We start from the raw sequence: 26,249 nt of genomic DNA on the forward strand, positions 1-26,249 counted from the left end.
GAATAAGAATTGTCTTCATTGAATTCAACCTTTTTAATGTTTCATACGGTGAAGCTACATGCTAAATACATGCTGGTGGCTCATCAATATGCCATTACATTTGGCTATTCAAGTGGCAACTGGGGTGCCGTACTATTTATATGAATTTGCTTATGAGTAAGACTTTTGGAAACCACTCAGGATATTAAAGTGCTTCTATATGTCGCTGTTAGCGAGCAAGCTATCAAGCTCCCCATCTTGAAATCTATCGGTATCTGTCTGCTTGTCGAGCCAAAACGTGATCTTGCCCTGACCAATATGGCGGCGGAATTGACGTCCCGGTCTTGAACTTGGTAACACGCACTTTTGGAAACTTTTCGGGATATTAAACTGTTTATTAATCTCGCTGGTAGCGAGCGAGCTATCAAGCTAACCATCTTGAAATCTATCGGTATCTGTCTGCTTGTCGAGCCAAAACCTGTTCTTGCCCGGACCAATATGGCGGCTGAAACTGACGTCCCGGTCTTAAACTTGGGAACACGCATGCGGGTTCTGAAAACAGGAAACAGTTGACGCCATGACCCGGAAACAGAAAAGGATCGAAAGGGAAGCCAACTTTTCGCTCCTTGCCCACGCGCAACTATGGAATGATTTCTTTCCGAACCTCCTCAGGCATTAAATTAATTTTTTTTCAGCGTTGCTGCAATATAAGAGCAAACAGTTTGTGCACTTCCGCCGTGTCGAGCGCCGATCGAATTCGTCCTGTTTGCAGTCGACTCAACTTCAGGTAGCCCGCGTCGTTTCATCTACTTTTCATTTAAATGCTTATGATGTTGATATTAATTCATACATGTTAAATTTCATAAATCGTAGTAGAAACACGTATATTGTTTTTATGTTTTTTTCATCTTACAAGTTATTGTGAGTATTGTTATCAAAATCGGTAGTCTCCCGACCAAAACATGTATGCTAATTCAAAATACAGAGTTGTTTAACCAACGTGGGTCTGTTTTTATTATCTGTTCCGTTTTTATTTCTCGCCTCCCGACGCTTTAGGGGCTTATGCCATATTTATTCGTTTTGAATAAGTAAAAGCCTTGCAAATTCCCCATTGTGGGACTATTATAGGCTTTCTTATTCTTATCATAAGCAAGTCACCCGAGACCAATTCCACGATCATTGCTCACATCTCTCCCCAAAATAAATACGTGATATTATAATGTGTGATAAATAATGTTGAGATTTTGCAATGAACTGTTGCCTTGCTTCTTATTCGAATTGACTTGATGATTTTCAAAATTAGCATCTCATCATTTTATTGTGTAGGGGTAAATAATACAGTGGGAGGATTAAACGTCGTTGAGGTTACGCGATATTAAAATTTGACATCGAAATACACGAAGCACATGACTTGAAAACGAATTAACTTCATTTCCTATGCAGTAAAACCACAAGAGAATTCCTTTTGATCCATGGAGGCGCCATTGCTGTCTCCTGTCCGCCAGGCGGACAAGAAGAGACGCTCGGCAGTTCCCAATCCGGTCGATATCCCTACGCCTGAGATGAAAAAGAAGAAAAGTTTAGAAGACGACCGCAGCTTTCTTTTCACTGATGAGCAAACTCTCAAATCAAAGAAGAAAAGCAAAGAAGAAGAAGACAAGGCCAATCATAAAAAGAAGAGAAAAGAAAGAGAGGAAAGCGACGAGACTCCTCCTGCCGATGGGCCTACGCGCAAACAAAAGAAAATACCCGATGAAGAAAACCAAGTTACTGCAAGCATCGGTGACAAGGAAAACAAGAAAAAGAAAAGACAAGACAAACTAGAGGACGACGTCGTCCTTCTTCCTGTCATTCCCCGCACCAAAAAGAAAATGGAAGAAGACCAAAACGTTTTTCCTGTTGGCGAGTGCAGTCGGAAAGAGGAAAAAGACAACATGGACGACGGCGTCCCTCCCGCTCATGAGCTCGGCCGCAAAAAGAAGAAGAAGAAAATGGAAGAAGCAGAAGACGACGCCGATGTTCTTCCCGCTCACGTGCCGAAAGAGAAGAAAAAGAAGAAAAAACCACGCCAGCAAAACACGCTTCCCGCTAACGAGCACAAAAAGGAGAAGAAACGAGCCCACGAAGAAGAAGAAAGCATTTTTCCCGCCCGTGAGCCAACCAAGAAAAAAACCACAGAAGAAGAAGATTGCATCATTGTGCCCGGTACGCCAGAAATGGCTGAAATGAGAATGGAGGAAGAGGAGGCTGAGGACGATCACGTCTCCACGGAAACGGATGCGGCCTTCGCCAGCGACCAAGACGACGAGTAAGTCGTCGCCACTTTTAATAATAATAATAATAATAATAATAATAATAATAATAATAATAATACATTTCATTCCTAAGCGTCTTTGAAAACTCTCAATGTCACTTTACTAGCTAGAATCTGGCTAGCTATCAATTTGCTATGTATTGGCTAGCTAGCTTGCTATCTATTTGAGTTACTTCCGGGTTGAGTGAACGCTGGCACGTGTGGCTGCCACTGCTCACCCACAGAAAAACTTATCCTGTGACTGTAGAGTGACCTTGAGAGTTCTCAAAGGCGCTTAGAAATGAAATGGATTATTATTTACACTCAACCCGGAATAACTCGAATATAAAGCTAGCTAATAGATAGCCAGCCAGCTAATATATACCCAGCTAGCCAGCTAATAGATAGCTCGCCAGCTGGATAGCCAGCCAACAGACATTGAATAGATAGTTAGCTAGCTGGATAGATAGCTAATAGACAGCCAGCTAGATATCTAACAGATAGCCAATAGATAGCCATCTACGAACCTGCAGAAACAAAATATTAAAACAAAATAAAGTTTTGACTTATTTGCCATAAACACGGATTGACGGATTATTTTGACAGCCCCTGGCGCAATTTTGGAACTCCGCTACGCCTACACCGGCGCAAGCGTATTACGATTAGCGCATGTGGCTATGTAAACTGCGCCACATGTGACGTACTTTTGTTAAAATAGCTCAAGAAAAAACATTGAAACAGCAATTGAAAAGTGTTTGTTTTCCTTTAGAATAATAATAATTAATAATACGTTTCATTTATAAGCACTTTTCAAAACTCTCAAGGTCACTTTACACTCAACCCGGAATAACTCAAATGAATAAAAAGCTAGCTAGCTAATAGATGGTTAATAGATAGCCAGCCAGCTAACCAGCTAGCCAGCTAATAGATAACTAGCCAGCTGGATAGATAGCCAATAGATTGCCAGCTAGCTAGATAGCTAATAGATAACTCGCCAGCTGGATAGATAGCCAGCTAGCTAGCTCGATAGCCAGCTAGAGATCCAATAGATAGCCAGATAACCAACCAGCCAATAGATATTGAACAGATATCCAGCTAGCCGAATAGACAGCTAATAGATAGCCAGCTAGATATCTAATAGATAGAGGTTGTGGTCGTAAGTTGGATGTTACCTGTATAAATGTGTCTTTTTGAGGCGCAATGTACTCCGCTACAGTTTTTTTTCCTGCGCTAACGTAGCTTCCGTGTGTGGGCGATTCAGGTTCCCCTCAGTTTTGATGACGGAACTGGAAGAGTACATCCCAGACGTGAGGACGAGACACTTCAAGGAGGTCAAGATGTTTCTGCTTCACGACCTGCATCGCTTCCGAATGTTCAAGCAGCAAGGTTAAAATTCGGAAACGGCCTTTTCAAGTACAGTGCTACCTCACTTTACCAACCCCTTGGCTTACGAACTTTTCAATTTACGAACGTGAAATTAATGAACATTTTACCTTGGCATACAAACTGTTTTTCGGGATACACACGGAGCCGCCACAATGAGTGATGCGTCGTTGGCGAATGAGCCTGTTCTCCTAACAAGAAAATGGCTGCCGACATTTTTTCGTCCTCCATTCCCCGCCCCCAGTCTTCGGTTAAAGCCACGTGATTGGTCAAAATGGATAGAAAACCGTGAAATTTGGACTCGTTTTAACTTTGATAGTTCAAAGGCAGAGTGTAGACTGCAAGGTTAAAATATCCCATCAATCACGCTCCACAAATAACCCGCACAAGCCATCTGTACACTTGATGCAAAAAGCTATCAACAGAACACAATTAATAATAATAATAAGATGGTGAAAGAAGAAGGTTACGTTCCTCATCGAGTGTTTCATGCTGATGAAAGCGGCCTCTCCATTCTATCAAGCCATCAACCACCATCACAAAGGTCAATAAAACCACTTTATTATACAGTACAGTTTATTTCTTTCATTATAATAACCATAGCACATTTATTATACATAAAAGAAGGTATATTTTCTGGGTATGTTAAGGAGAAAATGATATATTCGGGGGACCTGGAAACGGATTATTCTCATTTTAATGGTTTCCTATGGGAAATTATTTGTTTGGGATACACACTTTTTTGCCTGACACACTCTGTCTGGGAACCAATGAAGTTGGTAAGCCAAGGTATCACTGTATCTCGTAATAAACGCTTTGCATCCATCTACGCAGGCCTGCCAATCCGTTGGGGTCGCTTCACCCGAGAGGAGAACCGAAAAATCCAAGACAACGTGGCACACCTCCTCTCCGTGACGGGCATCGCCACCATCGATCAGCTTCTCTTCCCGCATCGCTACAAGGACCAGGAAGGCGAAATTAAGAAGCTAAAAAAGCAACATTGCTTCTTGGAGGCCCTCGGTGGGTCACGCGTTCAATCCTTTTAATAATCATCATCATACATTTCATTTCTGAGCGCATTTCAAAACTGTCAAGGTCACTTTACAGTCACAGGATAAGTTTTTCTGTGGGTGAGCAGCGACACTCAACCCGAAGTCTCTCAAATAGATAGACAGTTAGCTAGCTAGCTAGCTAATAGATAGCTATTAGATTGGATAGCTACCTAGATAGCTTATAGATAGCTAGTAGCCAGCAAGACTGCTAGTAGATAGCTATTAGATAGCCATTAGAGAGCTAGCTCGATAGCTATTAGATTAGATAGCTACCTCGATAACTAGTAGCCAGCAAGACTGCTAGTAGATAGCGAGCCAAATAGCTAATAGATAGCTATTAGATTAGATAGCTACCTAGATAGCTAGTAGCCAGCAAAACTGCTAATAGATAGCCATTAGGTAGCTAGCCAGATAGCCAGCCAGCTAGACAACTACTAGATAGCTTAAAAATAGCAAATAGATAGTTGGGTCGCCAGCTAGATAACTGAGCTTGAATTTACAAGCAAAAATGTTACGCGCTGCTGGCTTGTACGAGGCCGCGCTGATTGTCCCGTGTCCTCCCGTGTGCGCAGCGGAGGGAATCGCCAGGCCGTGCAAGCAGGTTTTGACGCGTGCTTTAAAGCTGGACACCGGCAACCACTTGGGACAGTGAGAGATGCTTTTTCAACATTTATTTTCCGGCAATGGCGACGCCTTGAGATACGAGTGGAATTTGTTTTCACCTCGCCGCTCCAAACGGCAAACGTTCACATTCCAGATCACCTTACCCCACTGAAATGAATTACATACCCGGAGATCCGTTCCAACCTCGCAATGAAAACCGACAAGTCGAATGGTGCATTCAGGTCCACTCAGTTTTGTCGAGATGCGTTCACCGCCATTTCTCTTGCTGTGTTGCCGATAAAGCGATGGCCAGACCTCTGGCAATGTTTTTCCCTTCCACGAAGGGGCAGCATTTGTCTTTTGGACAGCCACCCTCATGTCAAGCTCATATAACTCCAGACCCGTATAACTTTGGAATGAACTTTTAATCGGTGGCGGACCGTCAAGGCCTGCAAAGCCTTCTTTGCTGGCCTAAAAATATCTAAATCATGGACTGATGTTAATTCTTTTTGTCCGTGAATTCAATCGCTTCCATTCCCAAATTTTGGGGGGAATCGAAAATATAATGTGTCGCGCCATTCCAGAATTTTTTTTCTGGTTTTGGTTTTCCTTGCGGGGGGTGCAGATAAAGTGATGGTCAGACCTTTGGCAATGTTTTTTCCCCTTCCACGTGGGGGCAGCATTTGCCTTTTGTCATTGATTATACAGTCAAACTTGGGTTTTTCGACCGTAATCCGTTCCAGAAACCTGTTTGAAAACCAATTGGGTTGAAAACAAACATTTCTCATGATAATCAAGGTCGGCTTTTTTTCCGAAACAGAAAACCTTCATTCGTCCCACAATGGGGACATTGGCAAATTAATCGATATTGAACCATTCAAATACATCGACTCACAATGGAACGCTACATGAGGTTAATGCATCGGTGAGAATGAGACGCGACACCGGGAAGTGGCGTATAAGGAAGCGGAGGGGAGTCGAATGGTGCATTCAAGTGCGCTCAGTTTTGTCAAGAACCCATTTTCGGTTGTAAACCAAGAATAAAATTTTTGGTGGAAAACCAAATTGGTCGAGAACCGAGACGTTTGAAAACTCAAAAAGGTTTGACTGTAATGAGAATCGTTTTGGTTTTTGACCAGATTGGTTTTCTGGAACGGATTATGGTGGAGTAGCAAAAAGCCTTCCAATTCTCAGCTAACTCGTACGTCAAGGTGTCGCCGCAGACGGACTGTCGCCACGTCAACGTTTCGGCCGCTTTGTTTTGACATGGTCGTGTCCTGTTTTGAGGTTCTCCGACACGGAGCTCAAGAATCTGCTGAAGTTACAGAAGCTCCACGGCAACGATTGGAGCAGCATCGGCCAAAAGATGGGCCGCAGCAAGTTCGCCGTGCAGAAACGCTTCGCCCATATATGTGAGTAACGTTTTTTTCCCGATGCCGCCACAAAAATGGACAAAATACGACTTCAAGGATGGCGGATTAAAAAAAACAACAAAATCATTAGCACCGGCCTACCCACTCTCGAGGACTTGTACACTGCAAGAATCGAAATAAGGGGCTGGGAAAATCCTACTGGACCCTGCGCACCCTGCCCACCACCTTTTCCAGCGACTCTGATCCATGTGCAGCAAATCCAGTAGACATTTAAACAGCTTCTTCCCCCGTCGCCATTAAATCTAAACAATAACCCAAATAGAACTGGACATTTGATTTCTAAGCGCCTTTCAAAACTCTCAAGGTCACTCTACAGTCACAAGATCAATGCTGTAGTGGATGAGCAGCTAGCTAGATAGCTGTCTCGCTATTAGCCGTCTGGCTCATTGAATAGCTATCTAGCTAACAGCTAGATGGCTATTAGCCAGCTGGCTCGCTTTCTATCTATTTGAGTAATTCCGGGTTGAGTTAAGGCTGGCGCGTGTGGCTGCCGCTGCTCACCCAGAGGAAAAGTGATCCTGCGACTGTAAAGTGACCTTGTGAGTTTTGAAAGGCGCTTAGAAATGAAATGGGTGATTATTATCACATGGTCGATTGCTGTGCGAGAGCGAGATGTTGGCTGGCTGGCCAAAATTGTCGCCGTGATGCTAGCTAGCTAGCTAGCTAGCTAGGCATTCACTCAAACCGGAAGTAAGACGTAAAAATGTGAAAATGTGGCGTGGAGATCGCCGGTGGTAAGTTGGCTGTGACGTGTATTTTGTTCCTCAGCCAGCGGTCGAGGCGTTTGGACGTCGCAGGAGGAAGGCAAGATGAAGGAGGCTATCAAGGCTCACCTGGAGCTTCTGGCTGGGAAAAACTACCAGTCGGATTCCCAGGAAGGCCACGTGACTCTGCGGCAGCTCTGCGAACATTTGCCGTGGAATAACATCAGCCAGCACGTGGGCACCAGGAGCTGGACTCAGTGTCGTTTCAAGTGGTCAGTAAGGCCCGTACGCCGCCGCTTATTTCCACCGCGCCCGTTTTGGCCTGGCCTGGCGCGTACTTGTCAACCGGACGGGTTCCCTACCGTTTTTGCACATTTTCCCACGTGGACGACACACAAGACAGTTTGGGCGCTTCGCTCGGACACCGTGAACAAAAACTTGCACACGGGAAGATTGTCTTTGACTGCCGGCAGGGGATGCGGCCATTCATGACCGACGCCCAACTTCTGCAGAACCTCTGCCAAGCTAGTTATTGAGAGGAGATGACAATTTCAAGGACAACCGACACCATTTTTATTTATTTTTTGTTTCCTACCTGACATCAGAAAAACGTTTGATGGCATCTAAAATAGCCAAAACACGTCAAATGCAAAACACCAATAAAAACACATTGAGCTGCGAATTGGGGATTTTCAGAAAGTCCCGCCCCCAGTTCGTGACGTCACGCCAGGACGTCTCGCCTTGTTCGTCAATCAAAACAATGGCTTCAAAGACTTCAGATTGGGAAAAAGATGCTTTCTTCTTACTCATCCTGTTACGAATATCATTCAAATAGTTCTGAAGAGGAAAGCATCCATGTTTGCCATCGATTAAAGGAGTCCTCCCATATCAAGTCGAGCCGTCAATGACAGCAATGTAGCACCCAGAAAATGCACAAGATGGCGCACAAGCTCCGTTAAAAATGGGCTGATTTGCCCGCTGGGAATTTGTGTCAACTAGTATCAAATAGTAGTCTTGGTACAGCACACAACCATTCACCATGACGTTATTGATGTTTTCCTTCTCATTTCGCCATCAACATTCAGAGCAAACAAGGTACCCATTGTGTGTGGCTTTCTCGGTCAGGGGCGTTCCTTCAGTGACGTCACGTCAGGCATCGTCATCAACAGTCACAGGATAAGTTTTTCTGTGGGTGAGCAGCGGCAGCCACACGCGCCAGTGTTCACTCAACCCGGAAGTAACTAAAATCCATGCAAAGCGAGCCAGCTAGCTAATAGCTACCGAGCTAGCTTGCCATTAAGCTAATAGATAGCCATCTAAATAGCTAGCTAGCCACCCAGCCAGATACTGTAGCTAATAGATAGCAAATAGCCAGTTAGGTATCTCGCCAGATAGCCAGCTTGATAGTTAGCTGACAGATCGATTAGCCACAGTGACTAAAAATTAGGACTTATACAGCTAATATACAACACACGTATGTTTTTTTCTCAGTCAGAAAAAATGCTCCCCTACTTATGAACATTCGAGTTACGAACAACGGTACATACAAACGTTTTTGTAGTAACATACGTTGTGTAAGAACCTAGCTAGCTAGCTATCCATTTGTACAGCTAATATACAATACACATGTTTTTTTGCTCAGTAAGTCAGGAAAAATGCTCCCCGACTTATGAACATTCGAGTTACGAACAACGGTACATACAAATGTTTTTGTAGTAATATATGTTGTGTAAGAACCTAGCTAGCTAGCTATCTATCTGTACAGCTAATATACAACACACGTATGTTTTTTTTTCTCAGTAAGTCAGGAAATATGCTCCCCGACTTATGAACATTCGAGTTATGAACAACGGTACATACAAACGTTTTTGTAGTAACATACGTTGTGTAAGAACCTAGCTAGCTAGCTATCCATTTGTTCAGCTAATATACAACACACATATGTTTTTTTTTCTCAGTAAGTCAGGAAAAATGGAGCGGCTAGTAAGGTCGCAGTGTCTCGCAGGTTGACGGCTATTGTATCCTCGCTTGGCGTTTCAGGTTCACTATCCTCCAGCACCGACTGGAGGAGAAAATCCACCGGAAACACCCCAAAAAACTCCGTCTCCAAATCCAAGTGATCAGCACGTAAATCAATTCAGTTCCACGTCGCCCGCATTTGCCCGTCGAACGGCAACGTGTAATCTCTGGGCTGGTTTGATTGCAGGTTGTACGATTCTAATATCGAGGACGCCAGGGATGTGGATTGGGAGGCGGTTTCTACCACCGTGGGGTGAGTGTGCCGTTGGTTGTGGTTGCCGCGGCGACAGGAGGGATTCTGATGCGTCGGCGTTCATCTTTCAGCGGCGTGACTCCACTTTGCGTCCAGGGGATTTTCCGAACCCTCAAAATCTGCCACGTTCCCGGCTGGTCTCAGCTTTCCTATGGAGGTGGGTTATCGTAGCGACCAATCATTCCCCCCCTTTCCCCTTTTCACCGCCAGACATGTGCAAAAGTGTGTCCGCTCCAGTGCCAGGGTTTTTGTCATTGTCACTGGAATTCCAGGACCCACAGAATATTGAATATCATGCAAGGAAACAAAACAAAGCTAGCTCACTCGTGAGGGCAAGCTATTTGGCTAGCTAGCTATCTGTTATCTATTCGCTATCCAGCTTTCTATCTGAATTACTTCCGGGTTGAGTAAACGCCTAGCTAGCTATCTATTAGCTAGCTAGCTGTCTATCTGAATTACTTACGGTTTGAGTGAATGCCTAGCTAAGCTATCTGTGAGCTAGCTAGCTAGCTTTCTATCTGAATTACTTCCGGTTTGAGTGAAGGCCTAGCGAGCTATCTGTTTGCCATCTATTCGCTAGCTAGCTTTATATTTGAGTTCCTTCCGGGTTGAGTGAAAGCTGGCGCGTGTGGCTGCCGCTGCTCACCTCCAGAAAAACTTATCCTGTGACTGTAAAGTGACCTTGACAGTTTTGAAAGCCGCTAAGAAATGAAATGTATTATTATTATGATATAAACCTTCAACATACATTGCAATCAAAATATAACGCTCCAAGCAACTTATGAACAAATTCAACTTACAAACAACCGTTTGGGAACGTATCTCATTGGTCAGTTGGCGTGTATCTGTACTTCCCTAACCTCTTGACGTCATCCGATCCTCCTCCCCCCCCCCCGCAGAGATCATCGACTTCCTGCATCAGTTCGTGGCGCCTCGACTCCAAAAGGAGCTGCGTCACTTCAGCGTAGTTGCGGGCGAGGACGCGGAGGAGCAGCACATCCCCCCCAAGGACGCGTACGCCCTCATCGATATCTTCGCGTCCAACGACGACTTTGTGCACGTGGATAACACTCAACGCAGCAAACGGCGCTTCAGAGAAGAGCCGACGGAGACGTGAACTTGCTTGAACGTGGAACGCTCATTCTGAGTGAGTGACATCATGCTGACTTTGTTTTTTGATCTTTTTTGCATTCCTCGAACTTTTTTAAGCGTCCGTTGTGAGAGAGCTCGCTTCAGCAAATCCAGAAAAAATCAAGTCGATGGGATCCAGCTGTTGTAAAATCCGACAATCAAAATGTACAAATCTTTAACCTAAAGAAGCTTGAGGGCAATCAATCCATCCAACATGTCGGAAGTAAGTCACAAAAAAAAACCATTGTTCATCCTGATATAAATCAATGATTGATTACAACCGATAATGGTACAGTGATACCTCGGTTTACGAAGCCCTTGGCTTACAAACTTTTCGGTTTACGAACGTTAAATTGATGAACATTTTACCTTGGCATGCAAACTATTTTTCGGGATACACACGGAGCGCCACAATGAGTGATGTGTCGTTCTCCTAACAACAAAATGGCAGCCGACTGTTTTGGTCCTCGATTCCCCGCTCCCAGTCATCGGTTCAAGCCACGTGATTGGTCAAGAACGCAGCAGTGAGGGGAGATGGTTTAAACATGAAAGTGATAGGTAGACGACAGAGAGAGACAAAATGGATAGAAAACAGTGAAATTTGGACTCGTTTCAACTTTGATAGTTCAAAGGCAGAGTGTAGACTGCAAGGTCAAAATATCCCATCAATCAGGCTCCACAAACAACCCGCACAAGTCATCTGTACACTTGATGCAAAAAGCTATCAACCCAGCTAAACAACACAATTGATGAGGAACAAGGTAAAATGATGGCAGAGAAAGCGTCTACAAGGGATCATTCCTCAAGATGGTGAATGAAGAAGGCCACGTTTCTCATCAAGTGTTTAATTCTGAGGAAACTGGCCACTCCATTCCATCAAGCCATCAACGACCGTCACAAAGGTCAATAAAACCATTTTATTTCTTTCATTATAATACCATAGCACATTTATTATACATTAAAAAATATATATTTTGTGCAGTTTTAAGGCTTAGAAAATTGTTTTATGGGGACCTGGGAACTGATTATTCTCATTTGAATGGTTTGCTATGCGAAATTAATTTTGGGGGATACACACTTTTCGCCTTACACACTCAGTCTGGGAACCAATTAAGTTCATAAGCCAAGGTATCACTGTACCAGTATGCTACGTGTGGCTAAGGGTGTTTGTGTGTTGTCTAAGCAACGGTTTCAGGCAATAGAAGAGGTTGAAAAACTTGAAAAACTGTTGATTTTTATTAATGAAAAGCAGCTAGCAAGGGACAGCGTGAGTGAGGGTATTATCGCCCAGAAAGCACGGCAACTTCACTCGGATATCAGCAAGATACGACATCAACAACCATCACAAATGTCAATAAAGCGGTTTTATTGTACAGTACAGTTTATTTGTTTAATTACAATACAATAACACATTTATTATACTGAAAAATGTATATTTTGTGTAGTTTTAAGGCTTATTTAGTCGAAAATGATGTTTTATGGGGACCTGGGAACAGATTTTCATTTTAATGGTTTCCGATGGGAAATTAATTTTTGGGATACACACTTTTCGCCTTACACACTCAGTCTGGGAAGCAATTAAGTTTGTGAGCCAAGGTATCACTGTAAATAAAATCAGCCCAGATTGAAAATGGCTGACAAATTAACTCATTGACTACCAGACGATGTGCAAAAATGTGTCCACTTCTGTGCCAGGGTTTTTGTCATTGTCACTCAAATTGCAGGAGCCACAGACTATGTGGAGTTTTAGGAAGACGTAAGCATTCAATTCAGCGAAAGAAACATTAGCCTCGAGCTTCCTCCTTTGACTTTCATTTCTTGAAGGCGATGGCGCCGACCGCACCGCCGCTCGCCCTGACGATGTTGGGAACAAACAGGAGACCCGACGCCCTCTCGATGGTTTCTATGGGAACCAGGAAACGCTCCAAAGGAATTTTTTCATCCACGGGCTCGTTGGGAAGGACGTACGAGCGCAGTTCCACGCCCTGCTGACCGCCGCGGCGCTCCAGGATCAACACCTGTAACCGCAAAAGAATATTGGCCACACACAAAATGAAAGACGTCAACGCGTCAGCCATCTTGAGTGTGTCACAAAAACAAGCCTTGACAAAGCTTCAATATTGTTAGCTTGTAACTGTTAGTGTCATAACACTAAGATAAGTTAAAGACAGGAGCGCCATATTTTCAATTCTGGAATAAATTTGCGAATGGCAGTGAATGAATTAAAGATGGTGTCTTATTACGTGAGCTGACCTTGAAAAAGTGCGTAGGCACGGCGACGTGATTCCGGCCCACAACTTGGTAGCGGACGTAAAGTTTGCCGTCAGCTTCCTGCCTGAAAAACAGGTAAGAGCGCCATCTTGAGTTCGCTTGCCGTTAGCGGATCTTCCCGTCATATCACGTAAAGACAGAGCAACGACAAAAATAATATACAAAACAAGATGACGTCATCATCGCATCAATAATAATCATACATTTCATTTCTAGGCGCCTTTAAAATCTCTCAATGTCACAGGATTGGTTTTTCTGCATGTGAGCATCGGCAGCCACATGCGGCAGCGTTCACTCAACCCGGAAGTAACTCAAATAAATAGAACGCTGGCTAGCTAACAGATAGCAAATGGATAGCTAACTAGCAAGATAGCTACATAACCAGCCAGCTAGCCAAATAGCTAGCTAGATAGCAAACAGATAGCTAATACCTATTGAAACGATAGGTAATAGCTAACTAGCTATATAGCTAATACATACAGTAGCTAGCTAAATAGCTAGCTAGCCAGAACGTGTGATTGCTATATTTTTAGGCCGGCAGAGAAGGCCTTGCATATTTTTTGCGCTCACCTGGGCAGGTAAAGTGGACCCGTACACACGTAGACGTTGGCGTAGTGTTTGGTGAGCGAGCGACAGAACTTTTCCAGGTTGTTCCACGCGTGTTGGTTCAAGTGGGGGTTCTGCGCACACGTACACACATACACAAAACCAATGATGCGTGTGTGGCGGAAGTGAGCACGGCGCAAACGTACCTGTGGGGCAACGTTGGTCAGGTAGAAAGTGTCATCCATTGCCTTCTGGCTCCACTTGTGATTGGCCGCCGCCGCCATGTGACCTCTGTCGAGGCCGCTGCCTTTGTAGTCGCCATTGGTGGCGCGGTGGAAGACGTGAACGCTACGGAGACGACGACGCGTTGATGACGTTGAATGGCCAGCGAATCACAATGGCGTCGCTTCACCTGTCGTCTTCTTTGAAGTCGCAACACTTCCTGTCGGCCGTCCCGCCGAGCGTGTCGCCCCCGAGCCTCTCGATGACCCACGCGGGCGTTCTGGTCCGAGGGTCGTATGAGCTCACGTACGATTCTCTCGTACGAACGTTGGATAGTGACGGGAAGCCATATTTCATGACAGCGCCCCCCGAAGGTCTGCTCAACTACAACGATTTAAGACACTTTGTTGTTTTATTTTCGTTCTTAAAAATTCAGACGGAAAAAAACAGACGAGTTCCTCCATATTTAAAATGATAATAGAGCTTCAATTACACATAAGATGATAATTTCCAGACACTATTGAACACTTGTAGTTTTCGTGACGTCAACACGGCCACCCACCGTCAATTCGGAGGAGGCGTGGACGCTCGGTACCGGAACCAGCGGCAACCGGGTCAGCGGATCCGCCTCCTCCTCCTCCACCGCCGCCGAAGGACCCCATAGGCGGCTCGCCGAGACGCCGATAACCGCTCCAACCGACAAGGTCGCCAAAGTCCGCCACTTGCGCATCATGCCGGTCGCGCTCTGAATACGTCACGCCCGGTGAGTGGAAGTCGCTCGTCCGCCGGCGATGACGTCATGCACTCTAGCTCGCAATTTTCCTTCATTTTCAGGTAGTGGACAGTCATCAACGTGGCTTAAATTTAATGTCTAAGAATTAAATATTGTAATTAAGAAGAAAAACAACTCATTTTCAAGTTAGAATCACTTTTTTCTATCTACTTTTGGATTGAATTTACCTTGATTCGTACATTTCACAGCAGCAAAGTGATGAAAAAAAGGTATGTTTACTGGTGTTTTCCTGTTTATTGTGTTTGTCAAAGTCGTTATAAGTGCCTTGCACGCTGGGTCAGAGGACGGCAGTGGCGATCAGGCTGAAGATGAGCAGTCGACGGAGTTGTGACGTCATCAACGGCGAGGCAGCGCTTGTGTCCAGGCAATCACTCTTCTTGAGACAGACACGTTGCTCGCAGTACACGCCTGTACGCATTTCATGTCGTCAATGAACTGAAGCGACAGTCAAATGTACTGTAATGTAATGTTTTCAAAACTGCACCTAAAACCCCTTTCCAAACAATGTGCGAACGGTAGCAACGGTTGCCAAAATTCTAGCTAAATTCGTGTTTACGTCACTTTGTCTTAGCTGGCTAGCTAGCTATCTCGCTGGTTGGCAAGCTATCTATCTGTATATCTATTACCTATATAGCTGGCTAGCTTTCTATCTATTTGAGTAACTTACGGGTCTACATGGCGACAGTCCGTCTGCGGTGACACCTTGATGTACGAATTAGCTGAGAATTGGAAGGCTTTTCGCTATATTGTTGTTTTAAAGGACAACCGACGTCTCTGGACAAGTTGTGTCCATAATTTGTAAAATGGCTTCAAATGACTTCTACTGAGCGTATTTTAATAAGATTCCACCGCATGTAGCTATATTTTACCTTTTAAGACTCGCTCTGAATATTCAGGAAGTCTTGTTTTTGAGTTGGTGACGAGTCCGTACATGACGTCACTAAAGGACCGCCCCCTGACCGAAAAAAAGACACATTGTAGCAGTCCTTCCATCACGTCAATGTATTTTGCTGTACATGTTTGGTCTGAGAACCGTGTTGCACCCAAAAGCCGCCAGAAGAGGGCATTCAAGCTCCATATAAGGAATTTATCAGCCTGTGGAAACTGAGGTGGCCACAGGAGGTCGCCATTTTGTGCCTCTTTTTTGGGTGAGAGACTTTCCCTCAATGTTGCCTCAAAATGGCATGGAATAAATTCTTTATTGGATTGCAAACATGTATGTTTTCCTCTTCAGAACTATTTGAATCCTATTCATAAGTGGATGAGTAACAAGAAAGCATATTCTCCAAATCTGAAGCCATTGTTTGGATTCTCCAGCAATGCACGACGTCTTGGCGTGACGTCACGAACTGGGGGCGGGACTTTCTGAAAATGCCCAATTCGCAGCTCAATTTTTTTGCCGATTTTGGACACTTGAAGTCATTTTTATTGGTGCTTTGCATTTGACTAAAAATATCATACTGCGTGTTTTGGGTATTTTAGATGCTATAAAACGTTTTTCTGGTGTTAGTTAAAAAACAAAAAAGTGACGTCGGTTGTCTTTTAAAGTACAGTCAAACCTGGGTTTTCGACCATAATCCGTTCCAGAAACCTGTTCGAAAACAAATCTGGTCAAAAAAAACGAAGCATTTTCCATTACAGTCAAACGTCTCGATTCTCGACCAAAAATTTTGGTTTGAAAAATGTATTTAAGCCTTCATGCTTTGGTTTACAACCGAAAATGAACTCGTCAAAACTGAGTGCACCTGAATGCACTATTCGACTCCCCTGCGCTTCCTTATACGCCACTTCCTGGTGTCGCGTCTCATTGTCACCGACACATGATCCTTGTGGAGTGTTCCATTGTGACACTCCATCAACATTCAATTCAGCGTAAGAAACCATAAACTTTCTTCTTTCATTTGAAAAAAAAAAGAGTTAATTCCTAAGTTATATGGGTCTGGAGTTCTCTGAGCTTGAAATGGGGGGCAGCTGTACAAAAGGCAAATGCTGCCCCTTTGTGGGAGGGAAAAACGAGTGAATGAGTTCAAAAGAAATGATAGGCGGCATTCTTGTTTGTTTTAATTGCGAGGTTACAACGGATCACCGTGGCTGTAATTCATTTCAATGGGGTAAGAGGATCTGGAATGTGAACGGCTGCCGTTTGGAGTGGCGACGTGAAAACAAATTCCACTCGTATCTCAAGGCGTCGCCGTTGACAGAAAATAAATGTGAAAAAGCATATTATTATTATGATTATTGTTGTTGTTATCATCATCATCATCGGTATGCCTCACCGGATGTATGACATCATCAGTGTGCGCTTACCTGAGAACTTATCCGCACACTCACATCGCAGGAAGTCCACACAGGTGCCGCCGTTTTGACAAGGGCTAGCTTCGTCGCACACGTTAGCTGGATGACAGTGATGCTAGTTACACATCCACCGATTAGCAACCGCCCCCTTTCTTCCCCACGGCGCCACGCCACGCGTACCTTTGCACCCGTTCCGGTTTTCTCTCCACGTGTATCCTGGCAGGCATCGGTCACAGCGCCTCCCGGTGGTGCCCTCTCGACACTGACAGGCCCCCGAGGCGGCGCAATGTCGAGAGCGGCTGCCCGCCATGTTGCAATCGCACTCTGGATACATGCCACCAAGACCACAACGACAACGCGCTCAGGATTTAGGCGTAAGTCTGTTCTCTGGTCATTTTTGATCGTTTTATTTTGCTGATGAGTCACACATGTCCTAAAACGGGTATCGGCTCTGGATAAATGTCACCAAAGCACTTGCAGAGTACCTGGACTCGGTCATCATTTCAAATCTGGATAATAATAATAATAATAATAATAATGATAATGATAATAATACATTTCATTTCTAAGCGCCTTTCAAAACTCTCAAGGCCACAGGTTAAGTTTTTCTTTGGGTGAGCAGCGGCAGCCACACGTGCCAGCGTTCACTCAACCCGGAAGTAACTCAAATACATAGAAAGCGAGCCATCTCGCTAATATCCATCTACCTAATAGCCATATAGCTAATAGCTAGTTAGCTAGATAGCTATCTAACTAACTAGCTGGCTAGCTAGCTATCTATTTGCTGTCTATTAGCTATCTGACTAATTAGCTGGTTATCTAGATAGCTAGCTATTAACGAGCTATTAGCTAGCTAGCTTTCGGGTTGAGTGAACGCTGGCGCGTGTGGCTGCCGCTGCTCACCTCCAGAAAAACTTATCCTGTGACTGTCAAGTGACCTTGACAGTTTTGAAATAACGGGACTGTTTGTGTCCCCACTTTGCATGTATTGTTTTGGGCGGTGTGTATGCAATCGTGCGACTGGTCACCGACTGACCCAGACAAACGTCCTGGTGATCGAGCGGCAGTTTGTCGTTCCGATAGTAACCGAGACGACAGTGTTGGCAACGGTGACCTCTGGTGTTGTGTTTGCAGCTGACGCAGGTCACCACATTCAGGAAGTCCATGAAGCTGCAGCGGTTTGAGTGGCCATTACACTCGCATTCTAACGCATACACACACACACACAGAAAACAGAAGCATATGCTAGTATGTATGCTAGCTGAATGGGTTCATGCTAGTAGCTATTTAACATCGAACGATCACATGACAATCGCAGGCTAACAACCACATCGTTATGTTCACTCATGATCCTGACCAATAAGAGTTTTTTTTTTTTTAATTGTGGGAGGAGTCAAAGCCACCGCACAAGGGCTAAATGGTGGAAGGGCAGAAGCTAGAGGTTTATTTCGAACCGCATCTGGGCCATCTTACCCTGGAAGGTGACATAGGCAATTTTGGAAAGTTGGCTGCCCGTTCCACTGCCGGGAATCAAAATCTTCTGAGTCGCTTTACAGGAGAAAAAAAAATGAGAGAAAGAACAAAGTACAGTGATACCTCGGTTTACGAAGGCCTTGGCTTACGAACTTTTCGGTTTACGAATGTTACATTTATGAAAATTTTACCTTGGCATACAAACTTTTTCCGTACACGGAGCTGCCTCAATGAGTGATGTGTCGTTCGCAAATGTGCCCGTTCTTCTAACAACAAAATGGCAGCCAACTGTTTTTGTCCTCTATTTCCCGCCCCCAGTCTTCGGTTAAAGCCACGTGATTGGTCAAGAACGCATCACTGAGGGGGTGGTGGTTTAAACATTAAAAGAGACAGGCAGACGACAGTGAGAGAGTTTCACCTTTAATAGTTCAAAGGCAGAGTGTAGACTGCAAGGTTAAAATATCCCATCAATCAGGCTCAGAAAGCACCTCCAAGGGACCATTCCTCAAGATGGTGAAAGAAGAAGGCTACGTTCCTCATCAAGTGTTTAATGCTGATGAAAGCGGCCACTCCATTCCATCAAGCCATCAACGACCATCACAAAGGTCAATAAAAGACTTTATTATACATTACAGTTTTGTTTATTTATTTAATTATAATACATAGCGCATTTATTATACTTAAAATAAGGTATATTGTGTGTACTTTTAAGGCTTATAAAATTAGAAAGTAGAAAATTGTGTTTTATGGGGACCTGGGAACGGATTATTCTCATTTTAATGGTTTCCTATGGGAAATTAATTTTTGGGATACACACTTTTCGCCTTACACACTGTCTGGGAACCAATTAAGTTCGTAAGCCAAGGTATCACTGTATGTTGATCTGTAGCAACGCATCAGGATTATTCCAGGTGCTAATGCTAATGTTGCTCCTCTTGTTACCTTTTTTCTCTTTCTCTTCTTTCTTTTCTTTCAACTCTTTCCAAGCTTCCTTTGTTTCCTTTTCTACTTTCCTCTCTTCAAACACTTTATTTGCATTTTCTTCTTCCGTTTCTGTGTTCTCTTTCTTCTCTTGCTTCTCCAAACCTTCCTCTTTGGGCTCCACAGCTATCAAACAAAGAACATGTTCAACAAATTCAATTCGATGCCACTCTATCTGTCGTTCTACCAATCTATACCTCTACCTTTATCTCTACCTCTACCTCTCTAAGCTAGCTAGCTAGCTAGCTCTCTTTCACCTTTTTCAGTAGTTTTGTCTTCTCTCCTCCATTTGTCTGACTCTTGTTCTTCCTTCTTGGTCACCAAAGAAGGATCCTCTCTTGGTTTGTCAACTTCTGGAAAATTTGCTCTTGACTCCTGCTCAGGAATTTTGGGGGTAGAATCCGGAGATTCTGCTTTTACTTCCTGGGGACTTTCATCTTCTGTCTGGGCTGTTGAGGAATCTGAACGACCCTCGGTTGCATCTGACCCAGAATCAGGATTGAAACTTTTTGTTTCAAGAGGTGTAACAGGACCAGTGGAATCCTGATCAACAAATTTCAATCCAGAATCTGTACTGGAATCTTCTGTTCCAGGTCCAATGGAATCCTTGTCAATTAAATCCAATCCTGAATTTCGATTAAGGTCTTCAGTTCCTGGTCTAGTGGATTCTTGATCTACTGAATCCAATCCAGAATCCGGACTCGAGTCTTTGGTTCGAGGAGGAGTTTCAGGTCCGGTGAGATCTGTATCAACAGAATCTTCTGTTACTTGTGCAGTGGAATCCTGACCTTCTGGCAAAGGGAAGGTGAAATCTACTGGGGCCAAATTCCCCACAGGCTCTGACCAATCGGATGCAGTTGACTCTTTGTCTTGTGCAACTTCTCCGATTTGTGAAGGAGGAGTATTAGGAGCAAGTACTTCAGAAGAAGGTTCACCCCTAAGAGGAGGTAATTCAGGGCTGTCGGGAGGAAACACATCAGAGGTTGCACCAGGATCTGGATTGGGGGGAAACCTTTTGAGCTGTGCTCCATCAGTTGGTGCTGCATCCACAGGAGCTTCTCCCGGGAAAGGTGTGCTTGGGGTTGGCCTGTCAGACGATGGAATTTGATCCAGACTGTCTCCTTCGAGGGGAGTTCCACCTTCACGAGGAGATTGCTTCACAAGCGGTCGTTCAGATGGCGATACATCATCAGGTGGATAAGTTATCTTGATGGACTCTGTTTCTGGTGGGACATCAAAAGAGGCTGCATCAGGGCTTGGTATCTCAAGTAGCTTTTTTTCCAAAGGGGGTACATCAGAGGAGGGTAGTTCAGAAGGTCTGGCAGGAAGAAGTCCATTGGGAGCAGGGGGTACATTTTCCGGAGCAACACCAGGGAGAAGTCCATTGGGAGCTTGAATGGGGAGCAGGTCATCGGGAGGAGAGCCATTAGATGGTTTTAATGCGGGATCTCCACCAACAGAAGAAGTTTGAGGAGGTGGTGGGGTATCTCCAGAGGCGAACGTGGCATTAGGGGGAATTACTTCTGACATCCAGGAACTTGAGCTTGGAGGTGAAAAGCTGCTGGAAGATGACCACATGGGGACAAAGTCTGTCTTGTCAGGGGGTGGAGTCACTGGGTCAGAAATAAACACCCGAGAGTCAGTGTTGATGTTTGAGGTCGCCCCGGTGACACTTGGTACTGTCGGACCGCTAACATCTAATGGCGGACTGACACCTGAGGTGTTCACAGCGGGAACCGCCAGAGAAATACGTTCTACCCCCTTTGATACAGAATCACCGCTTTCCCCTTTTGGACTCGCAGAGTCTGAAACAGTTGTAGAAGACCTCAAATTGTTGTCCTCTGTTGCAATGGTCAGAACGGCGGTTGTAGAACTGTCTGTTGTCAAACTGGAAACCATCAAGCTATCAGTCATTGAGTTGTCAGTTGCTGAGCTGTCAGTATTAAAAAGGGCAAAGCCAGAAATGTCAACGGTAGAACCGCCCACAGTCCAAGAGGTGCTTGAAGGTGAGTTCGCGGTTTTAGGAGACAAGACATCAGTTGTTTCCAGTGATGTCATACTTTCAAGGGTGGAAGTAATCCACAAACTACTACTGTCACTAGAAACGTCAAAACTCCAAGGAGTTAAAGTAGAAGTAGAAGGATCTGTGGTAGAAGTCGAGAAAATATTAGTTGTTTCCAATGCAGTGGTACTTGCAGCTGTTGAACTAGTCCAAGTACTACCGATGTCAGTCCGAGTCTCAAAAGTCACAGAATTAGAAATACGAGTCGAAGAGTCAAGACTGGGAGTCGAAAAAGTGTTAGTGATTCCAAGTGTTGAACCAGAACTTCTGTCAGAGTCATCGGCCACTGTCAGAGAAGAACATTTATGGCTTTTTAGTCCTTTTTGCTCTTCGATAAATACCCACGCACACACACACACACACACAGACACGCATACACATCTATATACACACGTACATGGATAGGTGGATGTAGGGATGGATAGATAGATCAGTACTTACTAGTCAATGTTTCGACTGCTTCACCTATAAAGCAAATATTCATATCAATAGAAACCCAATATAAAATCAATGGAATGATTATGATAAACCAAATCTATGTGGTGTCTGTGTATATATTACATGTGACATACAAGCGTTGGCGGTGCCCCTGGGTAGCGGAAGGAAGCTTCCAGGCATCCAGTTCTGGGAATCAAAACCGGAACTGCAGCGTTGGCAGTCTTGTCCGGTTGTGTTGTGTTCGCAGTCGCACATCAGCGTGGCGTCGCGTAGCGTGCAACGAGATGCGTGCAGGTTACATTTACACCTGGAAAACACACACACACACACACACACACACACCCACGCTATCCTGAATCCAACAGATCCTTGACGCGCTGCACTAATTCACAACGTGTAAATGGTATATTCGCCATGTCAAGTGAATAAGTACTGAGCAGACGTGTACCTGGCAGGTACGTCAATGTTGGATATGGCGTAGAAGTACTTGAGCAGATTGTCTTTCTGGACGTAGGTGCCGCCGAGGGCCGGTCGCAGGAGTCTGAGGCGAAGGTTGGTGAAGGTGAAGAAGTCTCGCAGAGCTTTGCTGCTCTGCAGTCGTGTATACAACGCATCCATGTTCAGGAGTTTGGGCCCTGCGAACACTCGTAAGCGGGCTCCAACCTCAAACACCACCGTCTTCTCCTCCTAGAGATTAGCGGGAGCATGGTAGTGTGTTAGTGTTTCTGCTTCATTTACATAAGCATGAGCGTGTTAGCATTTCAGCTTCACATTGGACCAATGTGGATTTCATCCTCGAAAGCTACAATAAGATACAAGAGTGGACCAGACTTTATCATCACTGTCATTATCCAAAGTTCACCTTGGCGCCCACCCATCTGGAGTACTGCTCGGTGCAGATGACCCTGGTCACGTTGCTGGGTGCCAATTCGGACACTCGCTTGGGTGGCATGCCAAACGTCTCCATGCAGTCGTCGGCATAGAACTGGTACGGCTGCCACGTCAGCCCTGTTGCAGGGAGTACAATGACCCTGTGACTACGGACGCACCACGACTGCCTGACACAGGACCTGCGGGGACTTACCTTTGTCCATGGACTTTTCGAGTACCATGCTGGTGGGGCGCCCGTATTCGAAGCTGACCACCAGGTCGTCCACAACCTCCAGACTTTTGTTCCAAGACAGCGTGATATTGGCCAATAGCGGCTCGGGATAGTTTGACCACGTGACCGTCTGCCAATACGTGATGAGCCCGCCCCTTTCCCGGTCTCCCATTAACTGAGGCGGGTGGGACAAGTCCGGACTGGATGCGTCGCACTCGTCGCTGCAAAGGTACGGGTTCTCCTAAATGGTGAGACACCCCGAGACACATTTGTCCACGTGAACAGGGTGTGGAGTCGAGAAGACACGAACGAGGGCATGAAAACAGGAAGACAAAGTTACGACAATAGTATTAAGGCATGAAAATACGAAGACACGTTCAGGACACTGACCAGGGTGCAGAATCGCTCCGGAGGGTTCCCACAGGTGACTCCCGACGGATCGACTCGTATCTGCATGGCTTCTTTCATATTGGTGGACGGCGGCTGACAGGCGGAGTCCTTCCATCCATACCCCGCCTCCCGGCGACAGGTGTCAAATTGACATCGACTGGACGTCACCAAGAGAAGCAGGAATGGGAGAGGCTTGAGGGAATCCATGAGGGGGTTACCTCAGGGGATGCCGTGAGGTCCTCAAAGGGTGGAGGGGTCCTCTTGAGGCCACGGGGTCGTCAGCGGTGTCGGGCATTCCTTTCCGACATGGCGATCACTCCTTGGAGCGTCCTAAACTGTCAGTAGGGTAGTCGGTAGTAGTATTATAGGACCTCTGCTTGTCTGTGACTGTAAAGTGTCCTTGAGAGCTTTTTAAAATGAAATATATTATGTATATATATTTGTTCTGTGGGTGAGCAGCGGCAGCCACACGCACCAGCATTCACTCAAACCGGAAGTAACAGAAAGTAAAAACAAAAAAACTAAATATCGGGTTTTGCTGTCATACAAAAACTCTGATTATGTTCTATGAATTGTTCTGATTGCCTGCCCCATTCGATCTGCTATCGCCTCATTAGCATGAGTAAGCCAATGTGGTAACGACCTAAGAAGTCTGTTGTAAGCACAGTCTAAACGAAACCCAAAACCGTCATGGCAATTTATCGAAGGGTTTTTCTGTTTTACAAAAACCTTGATTGAAACTCCTGCAATGTACGGTACTGCTACTCCTCTCCTTTTAGAATCTTGAGAATTATTGGTTTCGTTCGCTATTCTTTCTTTCTGACATTTGTTGAATGACCACTGAGGGTACCCACAGTTAGTGAGTGCTCTCCTGATATGTTTTGACTCCTTTTCTCTACCTTCAGTGCTAGTTGGTATTAGTTTAGCCCTATGCTGGAGGGTTCTGATAACTCCTAGTTTATGTTGTAAAGGGTGGTTGGAGTCAAAAAGTAAGTATTGGTCAGTGTGCGTAGCCTTCCTAAAGACTTCTGTTTTTAGCGCTCTGTCCTCTTTTATAATTACTTTACAATCCAAGAAGGCTAGTTGGTTCTCTTGAATGTCCTCACGAGTAAATTTAATGTTGAAGTCTACAGAGTTGAGATGATCTGTGAAGGATTGAATTTCTTGTTTCTTAATTATGACAAAAGTATCGTCCACATATCTAAACCAGTGTCTAGGTTTTGTCCCTGGGAAGGAATATTCTATGAATGGCTCTGATTGCCCCATTCACTCTGGTATCCCCTCAGCTAATGAGGATAAGCCGCGGGGAGAAAGTGTTTAGCAAAACTAGCCGTACACAGTGTAACATAAAGTAACACAAACGCACCGCTGCGCAATGTTACACGTTACATACTGTACAAACCGTGTGACACAACGCAACAAGATCCGTCACGTTGTGTTACACCATGTAACGCAGTGGTACACGTTGTAGTCTGATGAATTACATCATGATACTTTTACAATATAATGTGCTGTGACGCACATACCGCAAACGTATGTAACAGGAAGTGATAACGGGACAGTGTTACATCGTGTTAAAGACGTTAACAAGGCAATTCATAACGTAACACGCTATTCATGTTGTATCGTAACGTGTAACAATGCGGCAACAACACATGGTCAATGCATAAAGTGCGACATTGGGACTCACCAAGTAAAAAAAGTTGGGGTCAAAATGTCGTCTCTGATGTAGTTTTTGTATCCACTCTGAAGATGTTTCTTTCTTTTTCTCCCTTTGAGAAGATAGAGTACAAAGTTGGAATGACGTTCTACTTCCTTTCTTTCTTTTGGTTGTTTCTTCTTCTCACTTGCTTGCAGCTCTCGTTTTCTTCTGCTCCTCGTCGTCTTCTCCTAATCTCCTTCTGTCTCATCCTCTTTTGACTTCGACAGATCCCTCACCCTGGCCCCGCCTCCTTTGACCTCATCGTTGTTATCTTCATCATCATCATCATCATCATCATCATCAATATTGTCATTAGCATCATCATCAGCAGCTGATTATCACTTTATAAGGAGCACTTCAATCATTATTTCCTTTTTTCCACTCACACATGCTCAGCGACACCCTCACGCAAAAGCTCTTTATGTTAATCTCCCTTATTAGCTCTCAGCTAACGTTTTCCTGGTCCTTTTTTGTACTTAACCGACCACACCATATCAAAGCCAAGTCAATGAATGACAAAAACATTAGATTGAGAATAATGTATGGTTATGGTAACCACCTTCCATCCATCCATTTTCCGTACCGCTTATTATTCCTCATTAGGGTTGCGGGGGGTGCTGGAGCCTATCTCAGCTGTCTTCGGGCACGAGGCGGGGGACACCCTGAATTGGTTGCCAGCCAATCGCAGGGTAACCACCTTCTCTCCCCTAAATTAAAATTATATAATATACAGTAAAGTCTCGTTATATCGATATTCAAGGGAGTCGGAAAAAATATCGATATAACCGGGACTATCGATATATCCGACCCTGTTTGCATGTAATTTTCTCCGTGCATGCATAGAAATAGTATCGATATAACCGGGACTATCGATATATCCGATATCGATATAACCAGACTTTACTGTACTTCCACTATTCAATGTAATAATAATAATAATAATAATAATAATAATAATAATAATAATAATAATAATAATAATAATACATTTAATTTACAAGCAACTTTCAAAGCACTCAACTCACATATTCACCATTCACCAGTATTTATATTATTACTACTACTAGTACTAGTAGTAGTAGTAGTAATAATAATAATAATAATACTAATAATGATAATTGTTA

At 44.5% G+C, this 26,249-nt stretch overlaps 3 protein-coding genes across 6 annotated transcripts; 1 reads left to right on the forward strand and 2 right to left on the reverse strand.

Moving 5' to 3' along the window:
* The first annotated feature begins 568 nt into the window (after positions 1-568).
* LOC148898596 (transcription termination factor 1-like) lies at positions 569-12,814 on the forward strand. 2 transcript variants are annotated; one of them, XM_088993330.1, is made up of 12 exons: positions 569-766; positions 1,423-2,287; positions 3,534-3,658; positions 4,490-4,675; positions 5,280-5,355; positions 6,598-6,722; positions 7,512-7,719; positions 9,488-9,574; positions 9,654-9,719; positions 9,791-9,876; positions 10,619-10,866; positions 12,675-12,814. In XM_088993330.1, the coding sequence occupies exons 2-11, from the start codon at positions 1,452-1,454 to the stop codon at positions 10,834-10,836; spliced, it is 2,013 nt and encodes a 670-aa protein (XP_088849456.1). In that variant the 5' UTR covers positions 569-766; positions 1,423-1,451; the 3' UTR covers positions 10,837-10,866; positions 12,675-12,814. The 2 variants fall into 2 exon arrangements, with proteins under 2 accessions (XP_088849456.1, XP_088849457.1); XM_088993331.1 differs by lacking the exon at positions 12,675-12,814 and having other exon boundaries at positions 10,619-12,223.
* Positions 12,595-14,646, reverse strand: endog (endonuclease G). Its single transcript, XM_088993334.1, has 6 exons — positions 14,452-14,646; positions 14,080-14,273; positions 13,874-14,015; positions 13,692-13,801; positions 13,104-13,185; positions 12,595-12,868 (listed from the first exon to the last, which is right to left on the reverse strand). The coding sequence occupies exons 1-6, from the start codon at positions 14,620-14,622 to the stop codon at positions 12,662-12,664; spliced, it is 906 nt and encodes a 301-aa protein (XP_088849460.1). The 5' UTR covers positions 14,623-14,646; the 3' UTR covers positions 12,595-12,661.
* Positions 14,647-14,952: 306 nt separating this feature from the next.
* LOC148898598 (uncharacterized) lies at positions 14,953-25,297 on the reverse strand. Of its 3 annotated transcripts, none has more exons than XM_088993328.1 (14): positions 25,114-25,297; positions 23,424-23,758; positions 23,016-23,274; positions 22,794-22,939; positions 22,380-22,618; positions 22,066-22,238; positions 21,935-21,958; positions 19,689-21,779; positions 19,393-19,557; positions 18,451-18,525; positions 18,014-18,181; positions 17,158-17,301; positions 16,990-17,076; positions 14,953-15,090 (listed from the first exon to the last, which is right to left on the reverse strand). In XM_088993328.1, exons 2-14 carry the CDS (start codon positions 23,628-23,630, stop codon positions 14,960-14,962), a joined length of 3,909 nt encoding a protein of 1,302 aa, XP_088849454.1. In that variant the 5' UTR covers positions 23,631-23,758; positions 25,114-25,297; the 3' UTR covers positions 14,953-14,959. The 3 variants fall into 3 exon arrangements, with proteins under 3 accessions (XP_088849454.1, XP_088849455.1, XP_088849453.1); XM_088993329.1 differs by lacking the exon at positions 25,114-25,297 and having other exon boundaries at positions 23,424-23,549; positions 23,642-24,153; XM_088993327.1 differs by lacking the exon at positions 25,114-25,297 and having other exon boundaries at positions 23,424-24,153.
* Positions 25,298-26,249: the final 952 nt, after the last annotated feature.

This window comes from Hippocampus bargibanti, linkage group LG04 (assembly GCF_051943395.1).
Source record: "Hippocampus bargibanti isolate YZ-2025 linkage group LG04, ASM5194339v1, whole genome shotgun sequence".
Taxonomy (NCBI): Eukaryota; Metazoa; Chordata; class Actinopteri; order Syngnathiformes; family Syngnathidae; genus Hippocampus; species Hippocampus bargibanti.

Excerpts from the sequence above, each read along its gene's own strand:
- LOC148898596 (XM_088993330.1), top strand. The coding sequence starts at position 1,452 with ATGGAGGCGCCATTGCTGTCTCCTGTCCGCCAGGCGGACAAGAAGAGA. Across the intron at positions 6,723-7,511 it reads GAAACGCTTCGCCCATATAT|CCAGCGGTCGAGGCGTTTGG; the intron begins GTGAGTAACGTT and ends TTTGTTCCTCAG. Across the intron at positions 9,877-10,618 it reads GTCTCAGCTTTCCTATGGAG|AGATCATCGACTTCCTGCAT; the intron begins GTGGGTTATCGT and ends CCCCCCCCGCAG.
- LOC148898598 (XM_088993328.1), bottom strand. The coding sequence starts at position 23,630 with ATGGATTCCCTCAAGCCTCTCCCATTCCTGCTTCTCTTGGTGACGTCC. Across the intron at positions 21,780-21,934 it reads AGCAGTCGAAACATTGACTA|TGGCCGATGACTCTGACAGA; the intron begins GTAAGTACTGAT and ends CTTCTCTGACAG. Across the intron at positions 19,558-19,688 it reads AGACAAAACTACTGAAAAAG|CTGTGGAGCCCAAAGAGGAA; the intron begins GTGAAAGAGAGC and ends TTTGTTTGATAG.
- endog (XM_088993334.1), bottom strand. The coding sequence starts at position 14,622 with ATGATGCGCAAGTGGCGGACTTTGGCGACCTTGTCGGTTGGAGCGGTT. Across the intron at positions 14,016-14,079 it reads GACTTCAAAGAAGACGACAG|CGTTCACGTCTTCCACCGCG; the intron begins GTGAAGCGACGC and ends TCGTCTCCGTAG. Across the intron at positions 13,186-13,691 it reads GGTCCACTTTACCTGCCCAG|GCAGGAAGCTGACGGCAAAC; the intron begins GTGAGCGCAAAA and ends CCTGTTTTTCAG.